The following is a 13,743-nucleotide window of genomic DNA, read 5'->3' on the forward strand; positions in this document are numbered from 1 at the left end:
CTGTGGTGCCGGGCTGGGGGCGGCGGCAGGAGGGCGACGGTGAGGGCAGCGATGGGCGCCGGGACAGAGCCGGCGGAGGCGCGGTGCGACGCGGCGGAGGGGTGAGGCCCCAGGCTGCCCGGTCCCGTCCTCCCCGCTCCCGCCCCCCCCCGCGCCCCCTCACCCGCCGCCTGCCCCCGCAGGAGGGTCTACCTGGACCACAACGCCACCACCCCCCTGGCCCCTGAGGTGGCCCAGGCCGTGCGGGATGCCATGCTCCAGGCCTGGGGCAACCCCAGCAGCTCCCACCCTGCAGGTAGGGATCCAGGGGAGCTGCTGCCGCGGCGTGTCGTGGCTCCCCGCCGCGGGTCGGCTGAGCCCCGTGGCCGCGGGAGCCCGTGGAGGAGCTGCCGGGTCTCATCCCGCAGGCAGGAAGGCGAAGGAGCTCATCGGCTGCGCCCGGGAGAGCCTGGCGAGGATGGTGGGAGGCCGGCCAGAGGACATCGTCTTTACCTCGGGGGGCACGGAGGTGGGAGCAGCCGCAGAGGAGGGCAAGGACAAAGGGCGCCGCCCTTTCTCTGGGCCTTCCTTTTCCCCTCTGCCTTTCTCTCTTCAGGCAAACAACATGGTGATCCACACCGCCCGCAGGCACTTCCGCGAAAGCCAGGCCAGGCCGGGGGACGGCCGGGGGACGCCGCACATCGTGACGTCGAGCGTGGAGCACGACTCCATCCGCCTGCCACTGGAGCAGCTGGTGAAGGACAGCCTGGCAGGTGAGCGGCACAGGGACTGCAGGGGACAGGTCGGGGACGTCTGGCCGCAGACTGGGGTTTGCGAGGGGGGCTTTTCTCCACTGGTATTTTTGGGGAGGAGGACAGGGACTCGCTTGCTCCACGATGTCCTGGGCTGTCCCCCCTGAGAGCACTGACTCCCCACGTGGTGCCCCCATTTCCTCAAGCTGGGTGTGTTACGCCATTGGCATCCAACGCCAGCCCCAAGAGCCGCTGCGCTCTCTGCCTGCGCGCCAGCTGCCTGCACAGCTCTACCTGCCTGCTCAGTGGGGCACGGGCAGCCCTGGGCGCTGTCTGGCTTCCCAGCAAACCTCAGGGCTTGTTTCTTGGCTTGCAGAAGCCACCTTTGTGGCTGTGTCCCCACGAAGCGGGCGGGCTGAGGTGGACGACGTCCTCGCTGCCATCCGGCCGACCACCTGCCTGGTTTCCATCATGTTGGCCAATAACGAGACTGGGGTCATCATGGTGAGACTGCATGACCAGGTGGGGGGGATAAGTGGGACAAGGTGGGGACATCCTCACAAAAAGGTGCTTGGTAAGGGGGAGCCAACGGTCCCTGGAACGCAGGCCCTCTTCCCTCCCGCCAGCCTGTAACAGAGCTGAGCCAGCGCGTCCATGCCCTCAATCAGTGGAGAGTGGCGGAGGGGCTGCCCAGGATCCTGGTGCACACAGATGCGGCGCAGATGATTGGCAAGGGGCGTGTGGACGTGCAGGAGCTGGGGGTGGACTACCTCACCATCGTGGGACACAAGGTATGGCCCTGTTCACGTGGCCCAGCCGCTGTTTGCCCTCTAAGACATGTCTGTTGGGGTGTCAGGGAGACTTTGGGTGCCCCCCACAGTTTGATATCTCATCAGTGGCCAAAGTTTTCCTGCTGGATAGTGCTCTGAAGACAGTCTTCAGCTGGGTGATAAGGCTCCTGCGAGTCAGGGGACCTGTCTGGAAGGGGGAGCAGGAGGAGGCCAAGGGTGGGGGACAGCTATGCAGCAGCCCGCGCCTGTGAGAGGGGCAGGGGTCAGCGCTGGAGGGCACTTGGATTTGGGCAGGAGTACAGAAAAGGGCACCTGGCAGTGTCCCCAGGGTCACCATGGCCGTTTCTTCCCACAGTTCTATGGCCCGCGGATTGGTGCGCTGTACGTGCGTGGCCCCGGCACCACCACCCCGCTGCACCCCATGCTCTTTGGAGGGGGACAAGAGAGGAGTTTCCGGCCGGGGTAAGGTGGCTGGGTGGTGGCCTGGAGAGCTGGGCCTCAGGCTGGTGGCCAAACCACGTGTGGCTACTTAGTCTGAGCTGAGCTGGCAGCTGTGTCACCTGCCAGCCCTGGGGCAGGCAGCCCAGCGCAGGGAGATGGATCTGTGTGTGGGAACCACGGGAGCCTGCTGCGCAGGCTTTGCCACAGGAGGAACCACAGGGTGGAACTGCCCCCTTCCCAACCACCTCATAGGGGTGTCCAGGGTCCCCTGCCAGCGGTGACGGGTCCCACACGGGGAACGTCTGTGCCCCAAGGTTGGGTTTCTGGTCTGGAGAAATAACTCACTGCTCCCTCTTCCCTTCCAGCACCGAGAACACCCCAATGATCGCTGGCCTCGGCCAGGTGAGTCAGTGATGGTCATGGGTGTGCGGTTCCCTGGGGGTGCTGCTCAGCGGAGCAAGCACGGAGACAGCTACCTGTGCTCCCCAGTCATTGGAAGCGTCAAACTCAAGGTGCGGGAGGGTGGGTGAACTATCAGGAAAGGAGATGGGGCTTTCTGGTGCCAGTCAAAGGAGGTGCTTCGGAGCACTTGCTGCAGGCTTTGCAGCCCTGGCAGTGGACAGTCAGGCAGCTCACGTGGCGCAAGGCACCAAGAGGCTGTTGGGGGACGCTGGGGACCTGGCAATTGCGGAGGCTGTTCCCGGGCTGGACTCACGTGCCAGGGGGCCACGCACGGAGGGAGGTGTTGGGGGATCCCTGACAAAGCCTGTCTGGGTTTTCTCTCCTCAGGCTGCAGAGTTGGTGAGCAAGAACTGGGAGGCCTACGAGGCTCATATGCAGGATGTTCGGGATTACCTGGAGGCCAGGCTGGAGGTGAGCGGACCTGGTTCCTTTGTCTCTCCTCTCCCAGGGTCTCAGTCTGCAGACTGGGGTCTGGAGCCAGGGTGGGTATGTCCCTCTGGCTCTGCCACCTCCTCATCAGGACAGAGCCGCGTGCGAACCCAGAGTGGTTCACAGCCCTCTGATTTCTCCAGGCCTCCTTTGGGAAGCAGAGGATCCACCTCAACAGCCACTTTACAGGCTCCAAGCGACTCTGCAACACCTCTAACTTCTCCATTCTGGGCCCAGGTCTTCAAGGTAGCTCTTACCCCACTGCTGCCCTGTGATGGTGCCCACAGAGTCAAGCACCCGCCCTGCACAGGACCCTGTGGCTAGAGACCGGCAGGTGCTTGGCTGTGGCTCGGGCAGGGAGGTGAGGCAGGCAGTGGCGCTTGGAGAGAGCCTGGGCACTGGGAGACCTGTGCTTCTGTGTGCTGCAGGGCGAAGGGTGCTGTCTCTCTGCAAGACGCTTCTCGCCAGCGTTGGGGCTGCCTGCCACTCTGAGAAAGGGGATCGGTAAGCAGCCAGCTTTGCCAGGCCTGGGGTGTCTTTCTGGAGGACAGTGGGTGGGAGGGAGAGAAATAAGACAGGGAAAGGGACCATGGGTGGCTGTGGGCAGCGTCACCTGGAGGAAAAGAGGGTGCAGAGCTTTCCAGAGGGGCTGAAGGGCTGTGAAGGAGGTTATTGCAAGAAACGCAGCTGGAATGCTTGACTGCTGCCTGGAAGGACCTTGTCCCTCCTGGCTTTGGTGATCCAGCTGAGCTTGGAAGTACTCTTCAGCGCCTGGTACTGCTGCAAGAGTTAGCCTTATGTCCGTGTGTGCCTGGCTCACCCACTCAAGCCCGATTTGAGTCTCCACCAGGCTCCTTTGGGGAGCAGGTGCTTTTGGCCTGGTCTAGAGCAATGCCCTGTAGACATGGTGGAGCTGCCAACCCACAGGGACATGGGAGAGATTCGTCATTGGAGGGGAAAAGTGAGATCCACCATAGGGCAACAAGCCCAGTGGGAGCAGGCGCCTTTGGAAAGCGGGCAGGCTTGCCTGGTGTGCATCTGCAGATGTGCCCTCCTACGGCTTGGTGAAGCTTTCTGGAGGTGCATGTGCTTCCTCGGCCTTCAAGTTAAACCTGCTCAGCCCCCTATCTGTGTTTCAGGCCTTCTGCAATTCTGCTCAGCTGCGGGATCCCCTATGACGTGGCGCAGAATGCCCTGCGGCTGAGCGTGGGGCGAGACACCACCCGGGCAGAAGTGGACCTGGTTGTGCAGGACCTAGTGCAGGCTGTGGCGCAGCTGTACCAGGACCAAGCCCTGTAGACCCTGGGGATCGCTCCCTGGCCATCACCCAGGTTCTCGGGACGGGATTGTGCCCTGCTTGGCCCCTGGGTGCTGGCTGCCTGTGTCAGTTTGGGCTCAGGTTTTGGCGGGATTAGTTTTGCGCCTGATCCCTAAGCTGAACTGATGCAGCCTGCAGTTTGTGATTGTGGATCAGACGTTGGGGAAGTGGCAGCTGGTGGTGGCAAGAGGAGGAAGTGGGATCACCCGTTTCGGCAGCAATGTGCTCTTAGCTCTGCTTAGCTGTATGTCAGCTTGTGCTCACAGGGATCACAGTGGGGCTGGCACGGCTCTGCAGCACATACGGCTCGAGCAGAGAAGCTAGCGCAGGCGCTCTAGGCAGCAGGGGGCTATGCTGAGGAAGGGCCTTTGCTGCTTTGGGGCTGGAGCAGCTCATCGAGAGCTTGCTGAGGACTCTCTCATCCCCGCCGCACGGCACAGGCATTCGAGGAGTCTCGCTGTTGGGTGTTTCTCACTTGCCAGCATGTACGCAGCCGGCTGCGTGCATGCATGTCTCAAAGTTCGACTCCCTCCAGAGCATAGCAGGGGTGGAAGCCATAGGAGATGAAGCCTTTTTGCCCTGGTTGCTTTCCACAAAGGAAGCTTTCCCACTGTCTAATCCCTCAGAGGAGGAAAGACCATCTGCCCCAGAGGGAAATGAGGAGTTGACAGAAGCACAGCAAGATTCTGGGCTGGGAACTGCCCTGCCCCTGCCAGGGCCCTAAGCTGCCAAAGGGTTTTTTGGCTGAGAAGGTGATGGGCACAGCTTTCCCAGCACTGTGTTGCGTTACCTGCTCCCCTTCCTCCTGTCCTTCCTACAGTGGGCAGAGCTCCGGTTGCCAGCTCCACGTGCTCCTAAAGGGAACAGAGTTGTCGGGGCAGCTGTAACTGTGCCAGTACCTGAGGAAACGTGTCTTCCCTGCGTGGCCCAGGCGGTGGTTCTCATCACTGACACAGGAGCGCACAAGTGTTGCATGGATTAGGAATGTTGCCGGCTGGGCTGACTGATGTCAGGGAACCTGGTCTCCCTGGCTATTCGTAGGAATAAAAGTGCTGCTGCTGTGGCTTTTTCCCAAGTAACATGTATTTTCTATGGCGTTTTCCATGGGGGAAGCTGGGCTGGTTGGAGTCACCTGAGCAATGTCTTTTCCCTCAGAAAATGCTCGTGTCCCAGAATAGAGGCACAGTCCACTGGAGCAGGGAGGTGCCCGCTGGTCCTGGTTGGCGTGGACCCCATGGACACAGATTCTCAGACAGCAGTCTTTCTCTTTACCAGCCATACATTAGCATGGCCAGGAATACTATTTGGAACCATAAACCCTGGGGCTTTTTGTAAATCTAATTTCTAACTGAAGTGTTAGGACCCAAGCACACTGACTTAATGTCACTGGATGCCTGTCAGGCTGTTCCATGTTACTGCTGCTGCTCACACCTCAATCTCAAATGCAATCTTTTCTTTTTCCTTTTCTCCCTTGCAGAATGGTCGAAACCTCTTTTAGAAAAAGTGGTTGCATAGAAAGAATATTGCTCTGCTTCAGGGGTAGATCTTTTATCTATCATGGACCTTATAGTTCTTGGGGACCTCTCCTTCACAGCTGTGGCACAACTGGAGATCCAGTTTTTGGGGCGCTCTTCCCCCCACAGGAGGTCTGGGTTTCCTGCATCAATTCAGACAGACATTTGGCCACAAAGCACAAAAAGCTTTACTGACTTTTAATTTGTACACACAGGACATGCAAATTTTAGCCACAGAAATATTAGCATTACTTCATTTAGAATATTACAGCCAAAGCATAAGAAGTGTTACAGAGGATAATGAACACTCTAGTTGACCATTTTAATGGTTTTACTGTTCATTTTCCTACTCCCACACTGCACAGGAATGAGAGTCAGTAGTGAATCCCTCTGTCTCTGTAATGCCGTATCCAGGCAAGGTGAGGAAGAACATGCCTAAGACTTGGCCTGCACTTCCATGGGCCAGCCTGTGCTTCCACTCACCCCCCTACGTGCTGGAGACAAATAGCCTTTTCCCATATGAGAGTATGTTGGTGGTTGTACACACTAGAACAAATTCACCTGTCATGGAAGTCTGGAAATGCCAACATTGCTACATCAGCTGTGAATTTAAACAGTAGAGAGAGGACCTGGCCACTATGCTAGAACACCGCAGAGTTGAAATATGTTACTTTCATGCAGTCACATAGCCAGAATCGGACGGCAAAAACCACAATTCATTTAATGGAAGAATCCACAATCTCCTGGTAATCTTGCCTTCCTAAATTCTTCCAGGACAGTTTATAACATGCGAGGAAAAAAACACTAACCAAAATAACTGCTCCCCCAACAAGATCATAAGCACCTGGGAAGATCCGCAACACGACAAGCTGTAGGACCATGGCGATGACTATCTCCAGGTGCTGTACGGTGCTGACCAAAGCAGGGTGGAACTTGCTCAGGGCATAGTAGACCCCCAGGAAGGCTGCTGTGGAGCACAGGCAGATGGCAAGGAGATAGCTCCAGGTTTCTCCATCCAGTGGGACGATTGGCTCTTGAAGCAAGAACATGGTGGACGCTCCCCACACCATTCCCGTCCAACTAAAGGTAAACAGTGCCGTCCACATGCTGATGTTATCTTTGATTGACCTGTAGACTATCATGGAGAGAGCAGTGGTCAAACCTGCCATAACGGTCATGGTATAGCCAAAAGCTTCCTTCCAGGTGCTCAGCAAAGAGCTTTCCTCCTTAACAATGTTGGGGATCATGACCAGACAAACACCAAACATGCTGCCAACTACAGTAATTATGTCTATGTAAGCCATTCCTTCATCTACAAGTAAAAAAGCCAAAATGGCACTGAACACTGTAGTGGTAGCCCTCCACATGATGGTCCCATTGCTGGGGGGAACTATAGAGAAGGAGGTATAAGCACAGGTAATAGAGATAACATTGCAGACCCCATAGAAGAAGAGCCGTAGTCTGTAGCCTTTGGGGCCAAAGGGAGGCTCATGGTAGTAACACACAACAGTAATGGACAGAACCTGTAAGACTGAACGGATGAAAATTAACTCTAGGGATGGCACTTTGGAACGATCAGAAATTAGTCTTGTAATTAGAGCCACACATCCATGAGCCACGGCAGATCCGAAAAGGACTACCCACATTTTCCTCGACTGCAGTATATTTCCTTCAGGCAGATGCTGGGATTGCCCAATCTCATCAGGTTTTGGCAGTTGTGCTGGCTGAAGCTTGGTGTCTATTGTACCAAAAAAGGTCCTTTCTCTCTTTTTCCCATCATTCAGTAGTCTTGTTTTAGGACTATCCTCTGTAAATACTCCAGTATCTTCATTAACATCCTCATATCCCTCTTCTCCTGGCTGGGGATAATGAGAAGTATATTTCACTGTTACTGTGTTGGGATGAATTTTCACTCGCTTTTTGACTGGGTATTTTTGGGAAGACGTATCCATTTCCTCAGAGAAACATCCGGGTCTTAAGAAAAAAAATGGAGATGCACAGGGTTGGGTTTTGTTTTTTTTTAATGCATTCTCCCTATTCATTAGTATGTAAATGCTGGTAGTGTTTATAAGCTATTTTTATCAACCAAGTCCAAGTACTAGTAGGTAGTTCTTAGTTTTGCTTTAATTTTCTGCTGAGTTACTGCTAAATACCTTTGATAGTTAGGCCATTTGGATTTCCTTAAAAGCTAACCGTGGAACTTCAGTCGATGATTTTTGAAAATGACATATATTCTCATTATGTATAGTACACATAATGCATTCTAGTATGTTCTTATTCTAATGAGAAGGTGTTCATTAGAAAGTGCTAAGCTTTTTGGATAGTAAATACCCCATAATTATGAATTATGCTTACTGTTAATTGCTTCCTAATGTTACAAGATCACAGAAGAAGTTTGGCTAGAAGAAATGATTGCCTTGTTTCTAAACTGACAAGAGAGCAACACGGGGAAATAGGGAATATCCCTGAGCAAGTCAGCGTAGTTAGCACATGAATAAACAACATGATTTTGAACAATACTTTGACAGCGTTAAAAATTCTTTCTTCATTTCACATCCTTTTATTTCCAGTGATTGATTTTTGCAACAGATTTGTTCTTCAAATCTGATTTTATTTTTTTTTTAATGGAGAAAATTTAGAGGGCTGATCCAGACTACACAAACCAGACCTTCCCGTGGCAGACATTTAAAACCCACAGCAACAAAAGCACCACCCTTCTGCCTCCTATGGAAGGTCCATTTCCCACTGCACAAGCAGTGCAAGGTCTCCCCTTGGTGCCTGTGCTTTGTGCGCACCACCATGACACAGGCAGCAACATGTGCGGTGCCACGCGCGTCACAACGGTGGCATCACCCTCCCAAAACAAGCACACAATCCCTTCACGTGCCCGGCCTTCACCAGCACAAATGCAGCTTGGTCTCCGCTGTCATGGGTGCGTGTAGCCTGCCCATGAGGAGCCCATCTGTGGCCTTAATTCCCTCCAGCTCTCTGCTGAGCCTGCCATCGCTGTCCCCAAACCCAGTGTGACAGCGCTGGCTGAGTTTAGTTCAGGCACGGAGATGTCATTGACATTACTTTGTTTCCGCAGTGCCCTCCACCATCTGCGCAGAGAGCCCTTCCAAATGAAGTGGCAGCAGGAGAAATGCAACCTTCCCTGCCTTCTGTTTGCCCCAGCAAATAAACACATGCAGTCCTTACCTGCGACTGAGAGATTTAATCCCAAACCAGAAGGGGAAAACACCTCTTGGTCATCTACATCTTTGTCTGGGTGTCTAAACAGAAGTAGTACATGCTCTCAGATGTCAAATGGGAAAGGTTACAATCATCTCAGCACAGAAAGTAATACCCAAGGGGGGCATGAAACATTCTGCTTGTTTTTCAAAGTCAAAAATTTGAGAAGCACTTGTGTGCCTTTGAGGGCATGCTCCTTGCGAACTGGCAAGCCAGGTGCATCGTTATGAAAAAAACACCCCCACCAAACCCAAAAAACTTCAGATGGAGAGAAAGCAATCAGTGTCATCTTGCCAAAACCACTCCTCAGCCACCTCCTAGAATTACTGATGGGACTAATCCAAAGAACAAGCAGTGGCTTTGTGAGCATAAGGTTCCTACAGCTTAGTAACAACTAAGCCTGCTATCCTGCCTCACCAGTGCTGTGGAGGATGCCCAGCGGGACCCATCCTCCTGATCCCATCATCCATCCCCCGGAGCTGAGCCCAGCCCTGCAGGCAGCAGCAGTTTGGCCTCTGTGGTATCAGCTGGGGACAGGTATGGAGAACCCTGCAGTCCTTCTCCGCAGGGAGCACCGAAGCACCAGAGCAGGTGGGTCCTGAAGGCGCAAGACCACAGCTAAGTGGACAATTGGGCTAAACAGCATGACGGCGGTTTGTCAGGCACACCACAGATCAAACGGCAATGTAAAAGTGAGTGCAATAGCTCTTCAAAGAAATACTTAAAAAAATACCACGGCCAGGTTCAGCCTTTGTGTTTTCTCCATCAGTAATCCATGACAGCCAAGCACCGCCTGTGTCTCCTGGCAAAAATAATTTACATAAGAATGGGACATTCCTCCTTTTTCCTCACAGGCTGAGTGTTTATTGAACCCCCTGCTACACCCAAGCTAAGCTGTAGCCTACTTCTGCAGGCAGAGTGAATCCCTGGTAGGGATCAGGATGAATGGGAGTGGGGAGAGGGGCAGGCACCGAGTCCCAGCTCTGGAGGAAGGTGGCAGCACCAGTTTGGATCTGCACAAGTAGGCGAGGGATCCTGGGACACCACCTTGCTCTTGCTTTGGCAGACTACGCTCCCAGCCCTGAGATACCTCACTCAAGCAGACTGGTAGATGTTGGAGGGTCTGAGGACAAGGAACACCTTTGTCTGCTCAGGAGGCCTTGTGTTAGCTCTCCGCCTGTTCATGTTTCTGCTGCCAACCCATTTTCAGCAGAGCTCAGCTGAAAAAACAAAGCATACCCAGTACGCTGCTAAACGTTGGAGGAGTACCCCAGAGTGCCCATCAATGTACGGTTTAAATACTGCAAGAAACCTGAGAAGAAACAGCTGAAATGCCAAGGAGAGTAAATTCGGAGGGCAAGAGCTGCATATCGGCTGCAGCAGTGGGCAGTTCAAACAACCCATCAAACATTTAAAAACACCCTGGCAGAAATCTACCGTGGTGTCACTGCCTGCTATTTGCACTTCTTCAAGCTGTTAATTTCAGATTCTTTTAACACGCAAATGCAAAGTGCAATGAATAAGTCCAGGAAGGCAGTGATTTTCACAAGCACATCTTTTCCTACCTAGCATTTTCATTGTGTTATAAATTCACAATTCTGCCTTGCTGTCCCCACATCTTGAAAAAATTAAGAGCATCTTGATTTAAGCACAATATATGGATCAGGAACAAAATAAGCTGGAGGAAAAGAAGACAAAAGGTGCACAACACGCATTATTATTAGAGCGACAGTGGATGTAGCCTGTATAAACTCAGTCATTTTACTAAGAAACAGCCAAGTACATGCTGCGACTATTGGTTCATGAAAACAAAACCAAAGTAACTAATTTTTTACGATTAGCCTACAATGGTAACTTTATTGCTTCCTGAGTTTAGCTTACATTTTCTTCCAACAAATGTAGAAGAGAGTGTAGAAAAGAGACAAAATTCAGTTGCAAATTTAGTACTGGACCTGCACAATGTATTCAGAGATCTCTCTGGAGATAAACAATAGATCATGAGCACGTAGCTCAAAATGGCTGTCCTATACAGACACTGTATTCCCTCCTGTGTTCTTCAGCACTAAGAATGCTAACAGTTGGAAGGGCTGGAAAGTGGAAGGGCAAACACATGAGAAATGAGAAAGGGAGGAGAAGTAACAAAGAACAAAAAAATAACAGGAGTGCTTAAACCAAAATTTAATTTTCTCTATTAAATATTGAGGATGTGATAAATGTTACCCCAAGTCTCACACAGTACATTTATTTGTACTCTTTGGTGACCTTGCTTTTCTTAACCAGTGAGAATTTCAAATGAGACTGAGATTAGCACGTATCCCAAACCCATTATGTTTGTCCCAGACACAAATTTAAAATAAAGGGAAATCAGCGCAGCGTACGCAGAAAACTTGCTACTTCTCTTTCTGCTAGTGCCTTTTGTGGAGATCACATGAAGTTTTTATTTTTCTTCATATCTGGAAACATAAAATGGTTTATTTGCATTGTCTATGAAAAACATAATTTGATTTTGAATCCAGTTTAATACAATGCTGAAGATTAGGCACTATGCATAATTCTCATGTTCTATAACAAAACAAATGTTTCCAATTCAAATGACAACCCAGGCCACCCATTTAAATTACCATCTCATGGAAATCACTGACTGCCAAAGTGTGAACCCTCTTTTCCCATGGGTGAACAAATAATCACAATGGATTTGATAAATGTCCCAAATCATTAATAGAATACACACCAAGATTTCTTATTAGCAAGGTTGAAGTAGGTGATTTTATGTCACTTGACTACCAGGGAGTGGGAAGCTGAGCTCTCCTTGCCGTGCCTGAAGGAATTAAGGCTTTGAGGTCTGACTGGTGATTCTAACCATCAATTTTCAATAAACTCACAGAAAAATATGCTCATCTTCTGCCAGATAGGTCAAAATCAGTCAGCCAACTGAAATGTTATTATGAAAGATTTGCAGACATGGCAACCGCAGTCCTTATGAAGTTGAAAATGAGAAGGCAGCTATCCTCATGCTCTGAAAGGCAGGCCTCACAGGGATGTTCCTTTGCCTCATCTGTGGAAAATCCCCCAGATCCTGACCAGGTTAGACTGAGATTACCAGAGGCCTGTAAGCAATCTCTATAGGTTAACTAGAGACTAATGATTTTTCCTGAATATTATATGCACTAAAGACCCACTCTGTCCCTGCAAAACCATGTAACTGACTGAACTTGTGCTGCCTTCGCTAAGCACTTCCCTGCACAGTGCACTGCCTTCTCACAATGCAGGTTTTTCTTTTGATTCCTTATCAGGTGCAGGAAAAATCTCCTCAATTCCTGCTTCAGCACCCTCTTCATTAAACCACCTTAACCTTGTTCGAGATTTGTTGGTGCTTGACAGTTCAGGCAACTGGCCATGCCAAGAGATGTACACTCGTGTGATGTCTGACTAGTGTAACACAACGTGAACCAAGGGGGAAGAAAAGGCAATGTAAGGTGCACAGCAGGCAATTAAATGTTGGTATCACCGAAACAGCCTACATTTCTGCTACACTTTTAAACTATTTGATACGGTGTGTGCTGGAAAATCAGAGTACCTTTATCTTTTTAGCCAGATGGTCTGACTATATAAATCAATTTTATTTAAAATGTATGCAAAGAAACCCAAGTTTTTATTAAAATTTAATGAATAATGAAAGGTATTTAAGAAAAGGAAAGGGCAATTATATGAAAGGAGTTTTTAGTACTTAAGTACTAGAGAAAATGTTACACACAAACCAACAAACTGGTATTCCATGTCTTAAATTAATCGAGTCACATCCAACAGCACTGCCTCAGGGAAGAGCCAGCACACCCTTCACAGGATTCAAATACAAACCCTACGCGTAAGCCCCGTGAATTGTCAGTACATCCCCGATAACATTTTGCTACCCACAAAACAACCCGTATTTGTGCTAGCTCGCTAAAGCTGCCACGTGATTTCAGTGGGATTATACGTGACACCTTTAATTTCCCTTGCTTTCACTAACCTATTCTCTTGCTGTATAAGGGCTCCAAATGCATCTGGTTCCATGAAAAAAATACTCTTCTCCAATTTCTCCATTCACGTCTGTCGCCTGCTGGAACTAGTACCTCTGCAGCAGCGATACTTGCATTAAGTGATTTTGGAAGAAGAGCCACTTTGCCTGCAAACTTTCCATTCCAAAAACCCTACTCCGAACAACCCCCCTTAGATTGCAATTCCAAGCATAGGGGAAAGAACAGAGAATACATCAACACTTAAATATAGTCTCCTACAGCATATGAAAATACCTTGGCTAGATAGAAGAAAGACCTTAAATGGTACATTACGATGGGCTGAAACAGAGCACAGGGTGGCACATTCAGGTTTACTAGAACAGATTACAGGTTTAAGATTTATTTAAAGCTTACTGCTTTTGATCTTCTCCCCCCAAATGGCACGAAACCTGGCAGGGCAGCAAGCTGGTGCCTGCGGGATGTGTGCAGAAGGGCTTACGGGGGCAGCCGGGTGAAAAAGGAGACGGGGCTCCGGAGGTTTAGATGGGAGGATGGCGCCAGTTGCGATGGCAACTATCACGTTTGCTGAAAAAAAACCCGCTCCGGCCCCCCGGCTGGGCGGGAGGCGGACGAGAGGCAGCTGCTGCTGCTGCTGGGGCTCCTTCCCCGCCAGGCCCTTCCCCCGCTGCCGGCTCCGCAGCCCCCCCCCGGTGCCGGACTCCCCCGCTCCTGCTCCCAAACACTTACCGGTGCCGAAACCCCCGCCCGGCGCCGCTGCCTCAGGCCGCCGCGCCCTCGGCGCCTACTCCCCGCCTTCCCCATGCCGGG

The 13,743-nt window shown here is 51.3% G+C and overlaps 2 protein-coding genes across 5 annotated transcripts; one reads left to right on the plus strand and one right to left on the minus strand.

Annotated features, from left to right (window-relative positions):
• The first annotated feature begins 27 nt into the window (after positions 1-27).
• SCLY (selenocysteine lyase) lies at positions 28-5,579 on the plus strand. 4 transcript variants are annotated; one of them, XM_010561135.1, is made up of 12 exons: positions 28-101; positions 183-295; positions 408-508; positions 628-752; positions 1,108-1,235; positions 1,358-1,522; positions 1,878-1,984; positions 2,329-2,365; positions 2,753-2,836; positions 2,998-3,100; positions 3,283-3,358; positions 3,994-5,577. In XM_010561135.1, the coding sequence occupies exons 2-12, from the start codon at positions 248-250 to the stop codon at positions 4,151-4,153; spliced, it is 1,134 nt and encodes a 377-aa protein (XP_010559437.1). In that variant the 5' UTR covers positions 28-101; positions 183-247; the 3' UTR covers positions 4,154-5,577. The 4 variants fall into 4 exon arrangements, with proteins under 4 accessions (XP_010559437.1, XP_010559433.1, XP_010559436.1 ...); XM_010561131.1 differs by having other exon boundaries at positions 34-101; positions 408-752; positions 3,994-4,185; positions 4,993-5,579; XM_010561134.1 differs by having other exon boundaries at positions 34-101; positions 596-752; positions 3,994-5,578.
• Positions 5,580-5,622: 43 nt separating this feature from the next.
• On the minus strand, positions 5,623-13,740 carry SLC35G2 (solute carrier family 35, member G2). Its single transcript, XM_010561129.1, has 3 exons — positions 13,663-13,740; positions 8,885-8,958; positions 5,623-7,660 (listed from the first exon to the last, which is right to left on the minus strand). Exon 3 carries the CDS (start codon positions 7,636-7,638, stop codon positions 6,403-6,405), a length of 1,236 nt encoding a protein of 411 aa, XP_010559431.1. The 5' UTR covers positions 7,639-7,660; positions 8,885-8,958; positions 13,663-13,740; the 3' UTR covers positions 5,623-6,402.
• Positions 13,741-13,743: the final 3 nt, after the last annotated feature.

This window comes from Haliaeetus leucocephalus, unplaced genomic scaffold (genome assembly GCF_000737465.1).
Source record: "Haliaeetus leucocephalus isolate CR32 unplaced genomic scaffold, Haliaeetus_leucocephalus-4.0 Scaffold143, whole genome shotgun sequence".
NCBI lineage: Eukaryota > Metazoa > Chordata > Aves > Accipitriformes > Accipitridae > Haliaeetus > Haliaeetus leucocephalus.